A 13966-nucleotide genomic window follows, 5' to 3' on the forward strand; every position below is an offset into this window, starting at 1 on the left:
AGGAAATTATTGGATATCGGTATCGGACAAAAATGTCATATCGGTGCATCACTAATGATGATGGTTATGAAATAAACCAAAACTTGTTTCTCAAAAGTGTAGAAGGTTGTGAACTCTGCAAACAACGTTTCCACTCTGAGAATGAGAACGGTAAATGACTAATTAATCGATACATTAACAGAAATGAATGTAACCAAATGATGGGGATTAACGTTACATTTACTACTGGAGACGTGATGGGGAACTGATCAAAATCAAAAGGCACAATTCACACAATGAAACAATGAATGAGCAAGAAGAGCAGGAGACAGCTGAGCCATTCTGGAGAGAGACTCCCCTATATCTTCGCCACACACCCCTCCCCTTCTTCTTGTCTCAACATTTTAAATTATACTCTGACACATTATCTTCACACATATTTTAGATGCTTTTCACTGACAGCCACAACTCAATAATCAGCTAGGCCTATTTGTCACGTTCCTGACCTATTGTTCCTTTTTCTGTTATTTATTTAGTTGGTCAGGGCGTGAGTTGGGGTGGGTTGTCTTTGTGTGTTTTTGTTTAGTCTAGGGGTGTTGTATGTGTATGGGGTAGAGAGGAGTCAGGTTGTCTAGTTATGTCTATGGCTGCCTAGATTGGGTCTCAATCAGAGACAGCTGTCATTCATTGTCTCTGATTGGGAGCCATATTTAAGGCAGCCATAGGCAGTAGGTTTTTGTGGGTAGTTGTCTATGTTGAACGTTTGTTGCTTGTCTGTGCACTTACGTTATTTAGCTTCACGGTCGTTTGTTGTTTTGTTAGTTTGTATATAGTGTTCGTTTTGTGTTTTCTCTCTCTTCTCAATAAAAGAAGATGTATTTTGCACACGCTGCGCCTTGGTCCAATCTCTGTCAAGAAGACGATCATGACACTATTGCCACGCGCGATGCCCAAATTACAGGCTTCCCAAATAGGCATAGGCCTACGAGCTTGTGATTTGAAATAATCCACAGCTATTTTTTTAAATGAGCTAATGGTCCTTGATTCCTATGTGGCTAAGTCATGCTTTCTGGAAAACTATTTTCAATTATTTTAATTGTTTCTGTATATACGAGTATTGATCATTTTGGCAAATGTATTTCAATTTAGTTCCCTCTTGGACCCACAACTATGCCATTAGACTCCCCCTCTTTCTAAGTTTCTCACAGAGATTTTCATCTCTGTCACATATGGAACTGCTATCAGGTGCGCTGTTTAGAATGGTGTTTTCCCGCGAATTGCATTTTGGCAAATGTTTGAAAATGACATTTTATTGGCTGCTTTGTTACATGAGTTGCATGTTCTGTTAAAATAGATTACCATAATGTAAATGTGATTTCTGAGCACTGTCATTCTAAGCTCCGTGGATGAACGCCCTAATGGGTTATGCACCCAATGTATATGGTTCCGGTAAATATCTCAAATGGCTTGTAAATTAAAATCTTCCCAGTCACGTTGTCAGGCGCCACATTTTCCTAATGGAAACCCTGCCAGGGTGTCAAAAACACTTCGAAATTTGACGTTTTGAGCAGCTTAGAAATGTGACATTTGGAGAAACGTGGATAAACATCTAATACTGCAGTGAGACTGTGAGAGCTTGTTGTGTTTACTATCTAGTACCTCAGAGAGAGAGAGACCCGAGAGCTGTAAGTGAGGTTGTGGTACACATAGAGTTGAAGTCGGAAGTTTACATATGCCTTAGCCAAATACATTTAAACTCAGTTTTTCACAATTCCTGACATTTAATCCTAGTAAAAATTCCCTGTCTTAGGTCAGTTAGGATCGCCATATTATTTTAAGAATGTGAAATGTCAGAATAATAGTAGAGAGAATTATTTATTTCAGCTTTTATTTTTCATCACATTCCCAGTGGGTCAGAAGTTTACATAACCTCAATTAGTATTTGGTAGCATTGCCTTTAAATTGTTTAACTTGGGTCAAACGTTTCGGGTAGCCTTCCACAAGCTTCCCACAATAAGTTGGGTGAATTTTGGCCCATTCCTCCTGACAGAGCTGGTGTAACTGAGTCAGGTTTGTAGGCCTCCTTGCTCGCATACGCTTTTTCAGTTCTGCCCACAAATTTTCTATAGGATTGAGGTCAGGGCTTTGTGATGGCCACTCCAATACCTTGACTTTGTTGTCCTTAAGCCATTTTGCCACAACTTTGGAAGTATGCTTGGGGTCATTGTCCATTTGGAAGACCCATTTGCGACCAAGCTTTAACTTCCTGACTGATGTCTTGAGATGTTGCTTCAATATATCCACATAATTTTCCTGCCTCATGATGCCATCTATTTTGTGAAGTGCACCAGTCCCTCCTGCAGCAAAGCACCCCCACAACATGATGCTGCCACCCCCGTGCATCACAGTTGGGATGGTGTTCTTTGGCTTGCAAGCCTCCCCCTTTTTCCTCCAAACATAACGATGGTCATAATGGCCAAACAGTTTTATTTTTGTTTCATCAGACCAGAGGACATTTCTCCAAAAAGTACAATCTTTGTCCCCATATGCAGCTGCAAACTGTAGTCTGGCTTTTTTATGGCAGTTTTGGAGCAGTGGCTTCTTCCTTGCTGAGCGGCCTTTCAGGTTATGTCGATATAGGATTCGTTTTACTGTGGATATAGATACTTTTGTACCTGTTTCTTCCAGCATCTTCACAAGGTCCTTTGCTGTTGTTCTGGGATTGATTTGCACTTTTCGCACCAAAGTACGTTCATCTCTAGGAGACAGAGCGCGACTCCTTCTGGAGCGGTATGGCGGCTGCGTGGTCCCATGGTGTTTATACTTGCGTACTGTTGTTTGTACAGATGAACGTGGTACCTTCAGGCGTTTGGAAATTGCACCCAAGGATGAACCAGACTTGTGAAGGTCTACAACTGTTTTTCTGAGGTCTTGGCTGATTTCTTTTGATTTTCCCATGATGTCAAGCAAAAAGGCACTGAGTTTGAAGGTAGGCCTTGAAATACATCCACAGGTACACCTCCAATTGACTCAAATGATGTCAATTAGCCTATCAGAAGCTTCTAAAGCCATGACATAATTTTCTGGAATTTTCCAAGCTGTTTAAAGGCACAGTCAACTTAGTGTATGTAAACTTCTGACCCACTGGAATTGTGATACAGTGAATTTTAAGTGAAATAATCTGTCTGTAAACAATTGTTGAAAAATGACTTGTCATGTACAAAGTAGATGTCCTAACCGACTTGCCAAAATTATAGTTTGTTAACAAGAAATTTGTGGAGTGGTTGAAAAACGAGTTTTAATGACTCCAACCTAAGTGTATGTAAACTTCCGACTTTAACTGTACAGGGTGCATGCTTCTTTCCCATTGGCTGTTCATGACAGTTGAATTGAGTTGATTGTTAATTTGACCAGGATGTTCTTTAAGATGCTGTGAGACGTGTTGTCGTGGATATGTATCAAATTGCAACTGAGGTGCCCAGAACAGTAGCTATTCAGTGTCACTACAGCACCCAGGTGGAATTCCAGTTGGCTGATGTCTACAAAAATAAGAGCTTACGATGTTAGAAATGCATTGCAAAGAGCTAAGCACCAGATATCAAGCTTAAAAAAGGAGCTCTCTGTGAAGTAAGTACCACAGCTCACATGTTGCAATAGCCTACTTTTGTTACAGCTAGGCAGCCTACTTGTCTTCTGAGTTGATATCATGCATGCCGTTGGTTCAGCAAATGTAGAAATGATAGCCTAAAATTGACTTTCAGATTGATTGAAGGTTGTTTTAATGTTTGATTGCCGTCTTTAATACTCTGTGAAGTGCCATCAAGGATTTAAGTCGTTGCAGTTAACTTCAAATCCATAAAGATACTTATTCTTATCATACAAGTAGGTATATCCAAAGTGTTGGGAAATTTGCAATGATCTATAATTCCTAACTGTTAGCCTCTATTGAATGATAAGAGTTTTAGGATTAACTTGAGAAGTATAAAGGCTAATGATCATTTGTTATGTTTGAAATGTGTTACCTCGGTTTCTTGAAATGTGACACCTCTATTCTCAGATAACACAGACCACACAATGCTCAAAGAGAGAGGGAAGCTAATAATACAAGATAAACTTGTAGTTGTTGATAAAGCCTGACCGATATACAGTGCTTTTAGAATGTGTTCAGACCTCTTTACTTTTTCATCAATCTAAACACAATACCCCATAATGTCAAAGCGAAAAGAGTATTTCAGAAAAGTTTGCTAATAAATAAATAAAAACTGATCACATTTACATAAGTATTCAGACCCTTTACTCAGTACTTTGTTGAAGCACCTTTGGCAGCGATTACAGCCTCGAGTCTTCTTGGGTATGATGCTACAAGCTTGGCACATCTTTATTTGGGGAGTTTCTCCTATTCTTCTCTGCAGATCCTCTTAAGCTCTGTCAGGTTGGATGGGGAGCGTTGCTGCACAGCTATTTTTAGGGCTCTCCAGAGATGTTCGATTGGGTTCAAGTCCGGGCTCTGTCTGGGCCACTCAAGGACGTTCAGAGACTTGTCCCGAAGCCACTCATGCTTTCTCTTGGCTGTGTGCTTCGGGTCGTTAACCTGTTGGAAGGTGAACCTTTCCCAGTCTGAGGTCCTGAGCAGGTTTTCATCAAGGATCTCTCTGTACTTTGCTCTGTTCATCTTTGCCTCGATCCTGACTGGTCTCCCAGTCCCTGCCGCTGAAAAACATCCCATCAGCATGATGCTACCACCAACATGCTTCCCCGTAGGGATGGTGCCAGGTTTCCTCCAGATGTGACGCGTGGCATTCAGGCCAAAGAGTTCAATCTTGGTTTCATCAGACCATAGAATCTTGTTTCTCATGGTCTGAGAGTCTTTTGGTGCCTTTTGGCAAACTTCAAGCGGGCTGTTATGTGCCTTTTACTGAGGAGTGTCTTCCGTCTGGCCACTCTACCATAAAGGCCTAATTGGTGGAGTGCTGCAGAGATGGTTGTCCTTCTGGATTCTAGAGCTCTCTCAGAGTGACCATCGTGTTCTTGGTCACCTCCCTGACCAAGGCCATTCTCCCCCGATTGCTCAGTTTGGCCGTGCAGGCCAGCTCTACCATCAGTCTTGGTGGTTCCAAACGTTTATTTTTTAAATGTAACCTTTATATAACTAGGCAAGTCAGTTAAGAACAATATCTTATTTACAATGACGGCCTACCCCGGCAAAACCCGGACGACGCTGGGCCAATTGTGCGCCTATATTCTTCCATTTAAAAATTATGGAGGCCACTGTGTTCTTGGGGACCTTCAAAGCTGCAGACATTTTTTGGTACCTTTCCCCAGATCTGTACCTCAACACAATCCTGTCTCGGAGCTCTACGGACAATTCCTTCGACCTCATGGCTTGGTTTTTGCTCTGATGCACTGTCAACTGTGAGATCTTATATAGACAGGTTTGTGCCTTTCCAAATCATGTCCAATCAATTGAATTTGCCACAGGTGGACTCCAATCAAGTTGTAGAAACATCTCAAGGATGATCAATGGAAACAGGATGCACCTGAGCTCAATTTCGAGTCTCATAGCAAAGGGTCTGAATACCAATGTAAATAAGGTGTTTTTATTTTTAATACATTTGCAAACATTTCTAAAAACCTGTTTTCATTATAGGGTGTTGTGTGTAGATTGATAAGGAATTGTTTTTATTTAATCAATTTTAGAATAAGACTGTAACGTAACAAAATGTGGGAAAAGTCAAGGGGTCTGAATACTTTCCGAATGCACCGTATATCGGTATCAGTAAGTTTTTGTCCCCCATAAAATCGGTATCGGACCCCAAAAAAACATATCGGTCCGGCTGTTGACAGGAGAATTCGTCATAATGGTTATGTATGTCTTATTAATGTGTTATCAAGTCCTTCAAATAAAGTGCTGCTAGTATTTCCTTATGTCATCTGAAATTATAAGAGCAGCATGGTTGTAAATCTGAGGCCCCCCACCTCAGTCAGGGCACATTGTGAGTGAGATTAGTCAGACGCCGTAATCTGAAAAGCATATGACCTGCTTGATTTGCCACATAAAATCCCTTGAGAGGAAGTTAGTGAAGTCTCAAAACAGTTTAACTGAACTAGTCTGGGATTCTTCTCTTCGAACAGAATGCATGAAACCCAGAGGAGATTCTAACATTCAAACAAGTTCATTCTCATTCATTCCCAGGGAGAGCTGCTTCTCTGAGAGCGAAGAGGAACGCGGTCTGTCATGGACACACAGCAAGGAACTCAAAGACTCCCTCGTTGATATGTACAAAGGTAAATAAAAATGTTCAACTATGTATTCTGGTTATTAAGCCAATGTTACACATGTCAGATACTGATTTCCCTGTTGTTATTGTCGACTTTTTGTGAGAGTGGATGTGTAGCAGAATGTTCAAGTAGGATAAACCAGTCTAGAAACGTTGCAATATGTTGTTCTATAAAGATTGAATTGTTCTGTTAAGATAAGATGTAAGACAACCAGAGTGTTTATAGTGAGTCCACTCCATAAGGGAATCAAGAACACATTCTGAAGTGTAGCCTAATAACACAGTTCTAAGTCCTCAACTCAACCACTGTGCATTTTTTTATTTCACCACTGAGTTTCTAAGGCTTCTGAGAAACCGTCCTTTCCTTTTGACACTAGAGACCAATGTGTGTAAGAATTCAATCTTGCGTGGATGATTTTGGTGTTCAATGTAATGCATTCAGAAGAGAGTGTGATGGGTTGGAAGGAATTACCAAAAAGCGCTGTTGGAGGGAAAAAATGATATTTGAAATGTTAGACCCAAGTCTCTCCTCAAGAGGGCACACTTGCCATTTCAAATCGTTGTTTGAGAACTTTGGCAGGAAGGAAAACTGAGCCTGAGTTGGACCATCCTTTCTAAAACGTAATAAGTGAAGTTAGACCTTTTTCAAGCCTATTGAAGTGCTCTAAACTGTGGGTGTGACTGACATATGTTTTCCGAACTAGCCTATTCCATTTATCGACAATTATATCAAGTCTTTCTTCAAACAGGAAACAGTTGCATTGTCCTTGGTTCGCTGCTAATCTTCAAAATAAATAGAGTGGAAACAGGGAGCCCATAGGCATAGACAATCTGAACACCATAACAAATATGTTTGCCAAAAACCTCTTATTACAATTTATTTGACTTAAATTAATATTTTCATCTATATTTTCCAAAACCTTTAGGCCTGTTACTCGTTAGTGTAGATCCTATTAATCCACAGATGTGGTGCTGGTTGTCCTCATTTGACAGTGTTCATCTTCATGACAGTGTGAAGTGTTTAAAAAAGTAGTTTGAATGATAAATGTTGTCCTTTCATAGAGAAACCACGAGTGGTTATCAAGCATAGGGGATTGCTGCAGGACTGGTGGGGGACAAAAACAGGTAGCAGCTACTGCAGCAATCAATAACTGCCCCAAGGCTGGTAGCCTATGCATTTTCCTGTTACAGTAGAGGCTAGTACAGCTGAATAGGAAAATTCCCAACGGTAAGCACTATGTTAATTGAAGCTGTTTTGACCTAGCGGCAGGTTTGTTGCGTTACTGATATGCAGATGTATCCTGCTCCAGCTCTGCTTGTCCTACAACATCCTAGTGCAGGAGGGTGGAGCCCAACGACTGGAGCAAGATGTAGCCCGACACAAATCCTGATATTAATACATGAAGGGCCTCCGAGGAAGGCGTGTCAGCTTGTCTGTGACCGGTACCTTGTCAAAAACTACACCTGGAGGCATTGTGGCTCACATTAATGTCAGCCCTGAGCCCCTGCAGGTACCCCATCAGACCCCAGCAGACACTGGTGGACATACACAGATAATGAAAGCATACAAGGATGACAGGCACATTCGCTCCTAGGTCCCAGCCTCTTGTGTTTCAACCTCTGTGAGACATGAAACCGTCACAGTGTCTCAATCAAGTCTAATCTGTCTTTAGGGGTTCATTTAATCTCTAGTTATTAACCTTTTCCTACAGAGCCTGTGTCTGCGAGCAGCGTTGAGCTCTCAGTTCTCAGATCCTACTAGCAGCCGTTCGTCATCACTAAGCAAATCCCGGATTCTCTTTAAAACAAGAAACACTTTGCTGCGTGGGTCTGTCTGACTCACTTTAATGAGACTGACTCAGGCAGGTGGAACAATGGGTGTCAAATATCCTAACTTGTCTGAATCTTGGACATGAATATGCTTTGAGGATTATCACGCGGTTCGTTCAGATGATTATGTGTCCATCCATAGTTAAGCAACAGTCAGAAATAATCAGAGTGGTTCCTACTTGTCAAAAAAAGGTTAACTTAACATGTTCTGCAAATGGAGAGAATTTGCTGTCTAATAAATATGGGTTATCAGAGATCAAAATAAGTGTGCCTTTTTTCTAAGGGTAGTTAGGAAATGCTGCTTAGGCCTGCCCTATTTATTATGTATTATTATTTGTGTAAATTGAATAAATATGTGTTTGCCTTGACCACCGATAAGTGGATGTTCAATATGAAATCATAGCTCTGTATGAATTTGAGAGTCTAACATTTCCCAGCGACGTAGCTAGCTCTGTTCCAAGTCAAGTGGCAGGGCTACCATTACACTGGACTGAAACACATAGCATCCAGAAGACAGCTTTTTGAACTCGCGTCTGGTATGTCTAATTCCTGTGTATCTTTCTGTCTGCTGACTGCTTTTTCTCCCACCGGAGAATTCAAAGTGCAGCCTGCCTTCAAGCCCGGGCCAAATAACAAACAATGTAAAGTTTCCTAGGGAGTTGAATTGGCTCTCTGAACAGGGAGAGAAGAGCTACAGTCCCAGAGACCTTTGTTCTTAGCAGGTGGATCGACCTCTGCCCTAACCCTTACTCCCTCCTACTTCCCCCGCTCTTAGCATCAGTCTCCCAGGCAGGAAATGTAGTGTTTAAACCCATTGGGTCAGTGATACTAACAGCAGCTGGTAACAGTGTGGAAGAAACCGTTTGGTCTCTAGTCTTCCCCCATCATTCACGACCCTCTGCCATGTTCCTCCCAACACCCACCCACCCACCCAGCCTCTCACTGACTCCCCCCTCCACCGGGGCAAGAGGCGCGCTATCGGCACGTTTGGGCTACCATGTGGGTCTGATTGAAATCCTTGGAATTGAGTGTGGTGTGGCCTAACAGGCCGCCCCGCTTCCTAAGTGGGTGGTCTCACTCTGAGCGGTAGGCAGGCACAGGGATTCTCAGCCTCTGTCCCGCTTTGTCTCCCTGTGTTGGTTTAGGGAATAGACACAGGGTGGGCACTGTTAAAACGGTGCCTGGGGTGATTATTCTGATCTGGGAGAGACCACAGCACATACATAGGCTCAAACACACATTGTTGTTGTACAGGTTTTGGATGTTTTTGTGGTTCACTAAATTAAACATCTTAATTATTGAGTTATTCATGTTTTGTTAGCATTTCCCATACAAAATCACTAAAATCACTATGTGTAATATAGCCTTAACCTTCCTTGTTGAAAGTAGCTTCTAAAATGAAGCATCTCTGGTGACGATGGATACCCTGTTGTAACTTTAGCCAGCTGCCAGGAAGGGAATGGTGTCCAGTCCAATGTCTTGTTAAGGAATTTAAAATAATTCACCAGGAAATCAGCCTATTGTTTAGTCTCTGCTAGGTCTCAATAACATTGCAGCAATGTTGTGCAAATGCTGCATTGCAAGTCCCCCTCAATTGTGACCACACACCCGATGACCGCCTATGAACCATAGAGAAAAACAAACAGGGCTGGCTTTGCACAAACGGTCACTGCTGTGACCCATGCTCAAACATCAAGTGCTAATGAGGACCTCTTGGTTGTGCTGCTGCTGTCAAACCTGGGTTCAAATAGTATTGTTTTTCTTTCACATGCTTTAAGCTGTAGTTGATTGAGCTTGCCTGGAATACCAGGGGTGTTTGGACTCTTTGGTACTATCCCATTGGTTCCATTGTGCCAGGCTAGCTCAGTCAAGCAATTTGAAATGAAACCAATACTATTTGAACCCAGGTTTGATTGGTTGGTTGTGCTGATGTGATCAACCCACAGCCACATTCACCCTCCAGACGAGCTCTGCAACACACAATGGTGCTGCAAGGCAGCACCTCCCTTCCTCCCCTTATCATTATATTAGCTACTACAACTTATAGCAAGGCATCTTAGACACTGAAACCTTTTCCTTTGGAAAGAATCCTGGAATGTTTGAGGCTGTTTCCCAAATGGCATCCTATTCCCTACACAGGGAATAGGGTGCCATTTTGGCTATGGTAGGGCTCTGGTCAAAAGTAGTGCACTATGTAGAGTGTAGGGTGGCGTTTAGGACGCTGGCTGAGTGTTGATTCTAGAGCTGGGCCACTTGTCTCCTGCTGGTTGTTCTGAAGGACAGGTCGAAGCCAGAGCATCACTCATCCTTTACAAAAGCGCTTCATTTGGATTCCGTCCTAGCGCATAGCAAAGGTTCCTGTTTATAAGCATGTTAGTAGAGGGATTTTCTTAACAAAAGAAAACACCCCAGTATAAAGTCCTCCTTAACACTAAAATAATCATTGTGTGTGTGTGTGTGTGTGTGTGTGTGTGTGTGTGTGTGTGTGTGTGTGTGTGTGTGTGTGTGTGTGTGTGTGTGTGTGTGTGTGTGTGTGTGTGTGTGTGTGTGTGTGTGTGTGTGTGTACACATTGTGAATCCTCACATTGAAATGTAGTGACTAATGGATTGTGGGTCTAAAAGCAGATGAAATAATAGTTGGACAAATGATGTTCATTGAGGGTACTACTAACTTAGTCCTGTAGTAGTGAGTAATTTAGTGCTGCCTAACAGTTGCATAAAGAACTCAATTTACCCTAACCTGTGGATGTCACAATATTGCACCATGCAGGTATAGAGGGAAAGGTGAAAAGAAGGTAAGGATGTGAAACTGCCTGTCAAAGCCCGGCCACGTCATGTGACCCTGAGTTGACTCCTGAATGCAGGCGGACCCACCCACCTATCCCTCCTCAGTAATTTCTGTAGAGTGACTAATAACATGTCCGTTCTTGTGACACACCACTCTTTACTGGTTTCACAAGCCTGTCGGTTACAATGAGGCTTTGTTTGGTGTTGTTACGATGACACAACATAACACTTTTGCACTTACAACCATATAATTACATATTAGAAGTATTTTGGGTCTCCTGACCCATCCTGGGTTTATTCCCATTGTTTGGCATCATTTATTCATTATCTTCATGAAAATATCAGAATTTCACACTGGAGACACGTAGTTGATTCCACATTGATTTTGATGGTCAATTGATCAATTACGTGAAACAAGTGTTCTGATAGAGAATGTGAAGAAAAAATGACGTTTTCATTTCCCAACAAGAACTAATGTAGCCAAATATGCCGGAACGTATTATCTACTTATGGATAAGCCAAGGTTGTCTGACACAGATTTAGTCTGTTCTGAAGTGCTAGTGTTAAGGTAAGGTAAGCAAGGAAGGACCGGGGATGGGTCCTAAATGCCACACTATCCCCTCTAAAGTCCACTACTTTTGACTTGAGCCTAATACTCCCTAGTCACAAGTGAATATGGTGCCATTTGTAAAGCTAGTTTGTTGTTCTCTGGAATAAAAACGCTTGCGAAATCCTGGCTAACTAGATCTAGACATTTTAGGTAGGGATCCAAAGGAATATGTCTATCTTGCTGAGTGCTGATGAGTAGTTAGCCCTCTGGTTGATGCTTGATAGATCGTCATTATTCAGGCTTTACATTCCCAATAAAGCCTCTGCTAAACCCAAAGCATTGAATATATAATCACATGTGATCGCTGTAATTCAAATAAGCACATTGGATCATGTGAGTGACAATAATTAGAAATCTGATTATCTGCACTGTATTTGCACTCTTGTTAGCTTAGCTGATAAGATTTGTCTTCCTCATTCGTCCAACAGTATTAAGAATTTAAACAAGCCCTTTATAGTGACTAAGGCCATACACACTGTGATGGGTTTGTGTTATCATGTACTTTTAGCCAAGCTTGATTCACTGTGTAAACGGTGTGTTTGGATAAATGCTATTAGACAGCGTTGACATTGATTCAAATGCAACCGCTTTTGAATTTTACCTCTGACATCAATCTTGGCTTTTTCGTCACTGGTTGTCAGTGCTCCCGAGTGGCGCAGCGGTCTAAGGCACTGCATCTCAGTGCTAGAGGCGTCACTACAGACCCTAGTTCGATTCCAGGCTGTATCACAACCGGCCGTGATTGGGTGTCCCATAGGGCGGCGCACAATTGGCCCAACGTCGTCCAGGTTAGGGTTTTGCCGGGGTAGGCCGTCATTGGAAATATGAATTTGTTCTTAGCTTGCCTAGTTAAATAAAGGTTAAATAAAAACAAATCTTCTGAAGAGCTTACAATTGATTTGTAGAGTACTGGTAAGCGGTGACTTTTCACTTCCACAAATAGACTTGATATGAAATTGTAACTATACATATAGCTAGCTATAGTTTAATTTTCAAGTTACCATCACAAAAAAATCCTGTATCCTTTTCCTAGGCCTACCTAGGCTATGCATCATTTTCCATAAAGCGCTTGTGAAAACAGGTTCACTATTTCTCATAGTCACTTTATGTGCAGAGGCTTTAGGATCACCTTTACGTTTTCAACCAGGGATACAATGCAGTAAGTACAATCAGACAGAGCGATGCCTTTTTCTCTCCTGAGTGTGAGATAAGATATTCAGGGACTGATCTAGCAGTCTGCAGGAGGGTTTCGTGCTCTAAGCTATTCACTCTGCACAGCTGTCACACCTACAAGGGATTGGGAAGGGTGGGCTTGCTTCCTTGGCTCTCCCCAAGCCTCCCGGCTCCCGGATTTTTCTCGCCAAAAATTAGCTGGATCTTTGTGAAAATGAGGCACTCATCCTGGCTGATTCTGCAGGTCATTCCTCCGCCCCCCCCCCCCTTAATGCTGGGGGATCAGAGCTTTCCGTCCTGTTGACAGACTGCCACCCAGAATGGATCCATCCTGCGGAGGATCTGCAGTGGTGCGGCTTTCACCATACTTTCCCCCATTCCCCAGGGCTCAATTCAATTATCACTATCACTGAGGCTGAGCCTCCGATAGATAGAGATCTCGTGGTCCAATTCCTTCCTCTCAGGGCTCCCAGTCTACCATCAGAGAGGCACTAAGCCCAGGTATAGGCCTAATCAGGGTGTAGGCACACATTCACACACCATGATTAGTGAGGTGGTTTAATAGGGCAGCTCTACTAGGTGGATGTAAACTATTTGACCAAAAGTTTTACTTTCCAATAGTCTTTCACTTTGAGGTAGCAGCATAAGTTTGAGGGGGGGAAAGTTCTGCAAGAGTGATGAGACGCAGGTTCATCATCAATACTTATTAGAGGTGACCTCTCTCTGCCTGCACCGTGGCAGTGGTGTTGTCTGAGGTTTACCTTTGTCAACTTAGCACATTTTTTGGCAACAAATATGCATTGTCTCCTGAAAGGTGGAGTCACTTGTACACAGCACTAGTACCTCAAACAAAGTTATGCTGTCTGGCGGGAGACAATGACGAAAATGTCATTCGCTCAGTTCTCTTAGAAGTTGTAGCCACACATCTATCTAGCTTTAGAACGTAGTTATGTTATAATGTATATCACTTGAAAGTGAACAAATGTAACTAGCTATGTCACCGTTTCAGGCAGGACACTGGCGGCTGTCAACGATAGCGGCTGTGAAACGACCTCAACAGAAAGCTCTGCATCACTCGTCGTGGTCGGCCATTGTGTGTTCCCTCTTTGTTCGCCTCTCACACACCTCCTGCTCTTTCTTTGCCCTCCATTTATCTTGTGGGAATGGTTAATATTACACACAGATCAATATTTGTCCCTTCAGAGGTCCTCAAGTTGAGTGTTTTTTTTTTTACCAGTCTATTCAGCATTTTGTCAGTTTTGACGGTGGATTTAACTATGAAATGGAAAGGTGCTCAGGTCAGTTGCTG

The 13966-nt window shown here is 42.3% G+C and overlaps 1 protein-coding gene across 4 annotated transcripts in view; it reads left to right on the forward strand.

Annotated features, from left to right (window-relative positions):
* mipol1 (mirror-image polydactyly 1) overlaps positions 1–13966 on the forward strand; it is a 77963-nt gene that overhangs the window by 9185 nt on the left and 54812 nt on the right. For all 4 annotated transcript variants that reach the window (XR_011670634.1, XM_071365537.1, XM_071365538.1 and 1 more), the window contains exon 2: positions 6173–6264. Coding sequence is in view for 3 of the 4 variants with exons in the window: in XM_071365537.1 (XP_071221638.1) it covers positions 6255–6264 (10 nt within the window). In the remaining variant the exon portion in view is untranslated. The remainder of the gene's footprint in view (positions 1–6172; positions 6265–13966) is intronic.

This window comes from Salvelinus alpinus, chromosome 25 (genome assembly GCF_045679555.1).
Source record: "Salvelinus alpinus chromosome 25, SLU_Salpinus.1, whole genome shotgun sequence".
Lineage (NCBI taxonomy): Eukaryota > Metazoa > Chordata > Actinopteri > Salmoniformes > Salmonidae > Salvelinus > Salvelinus alpinus.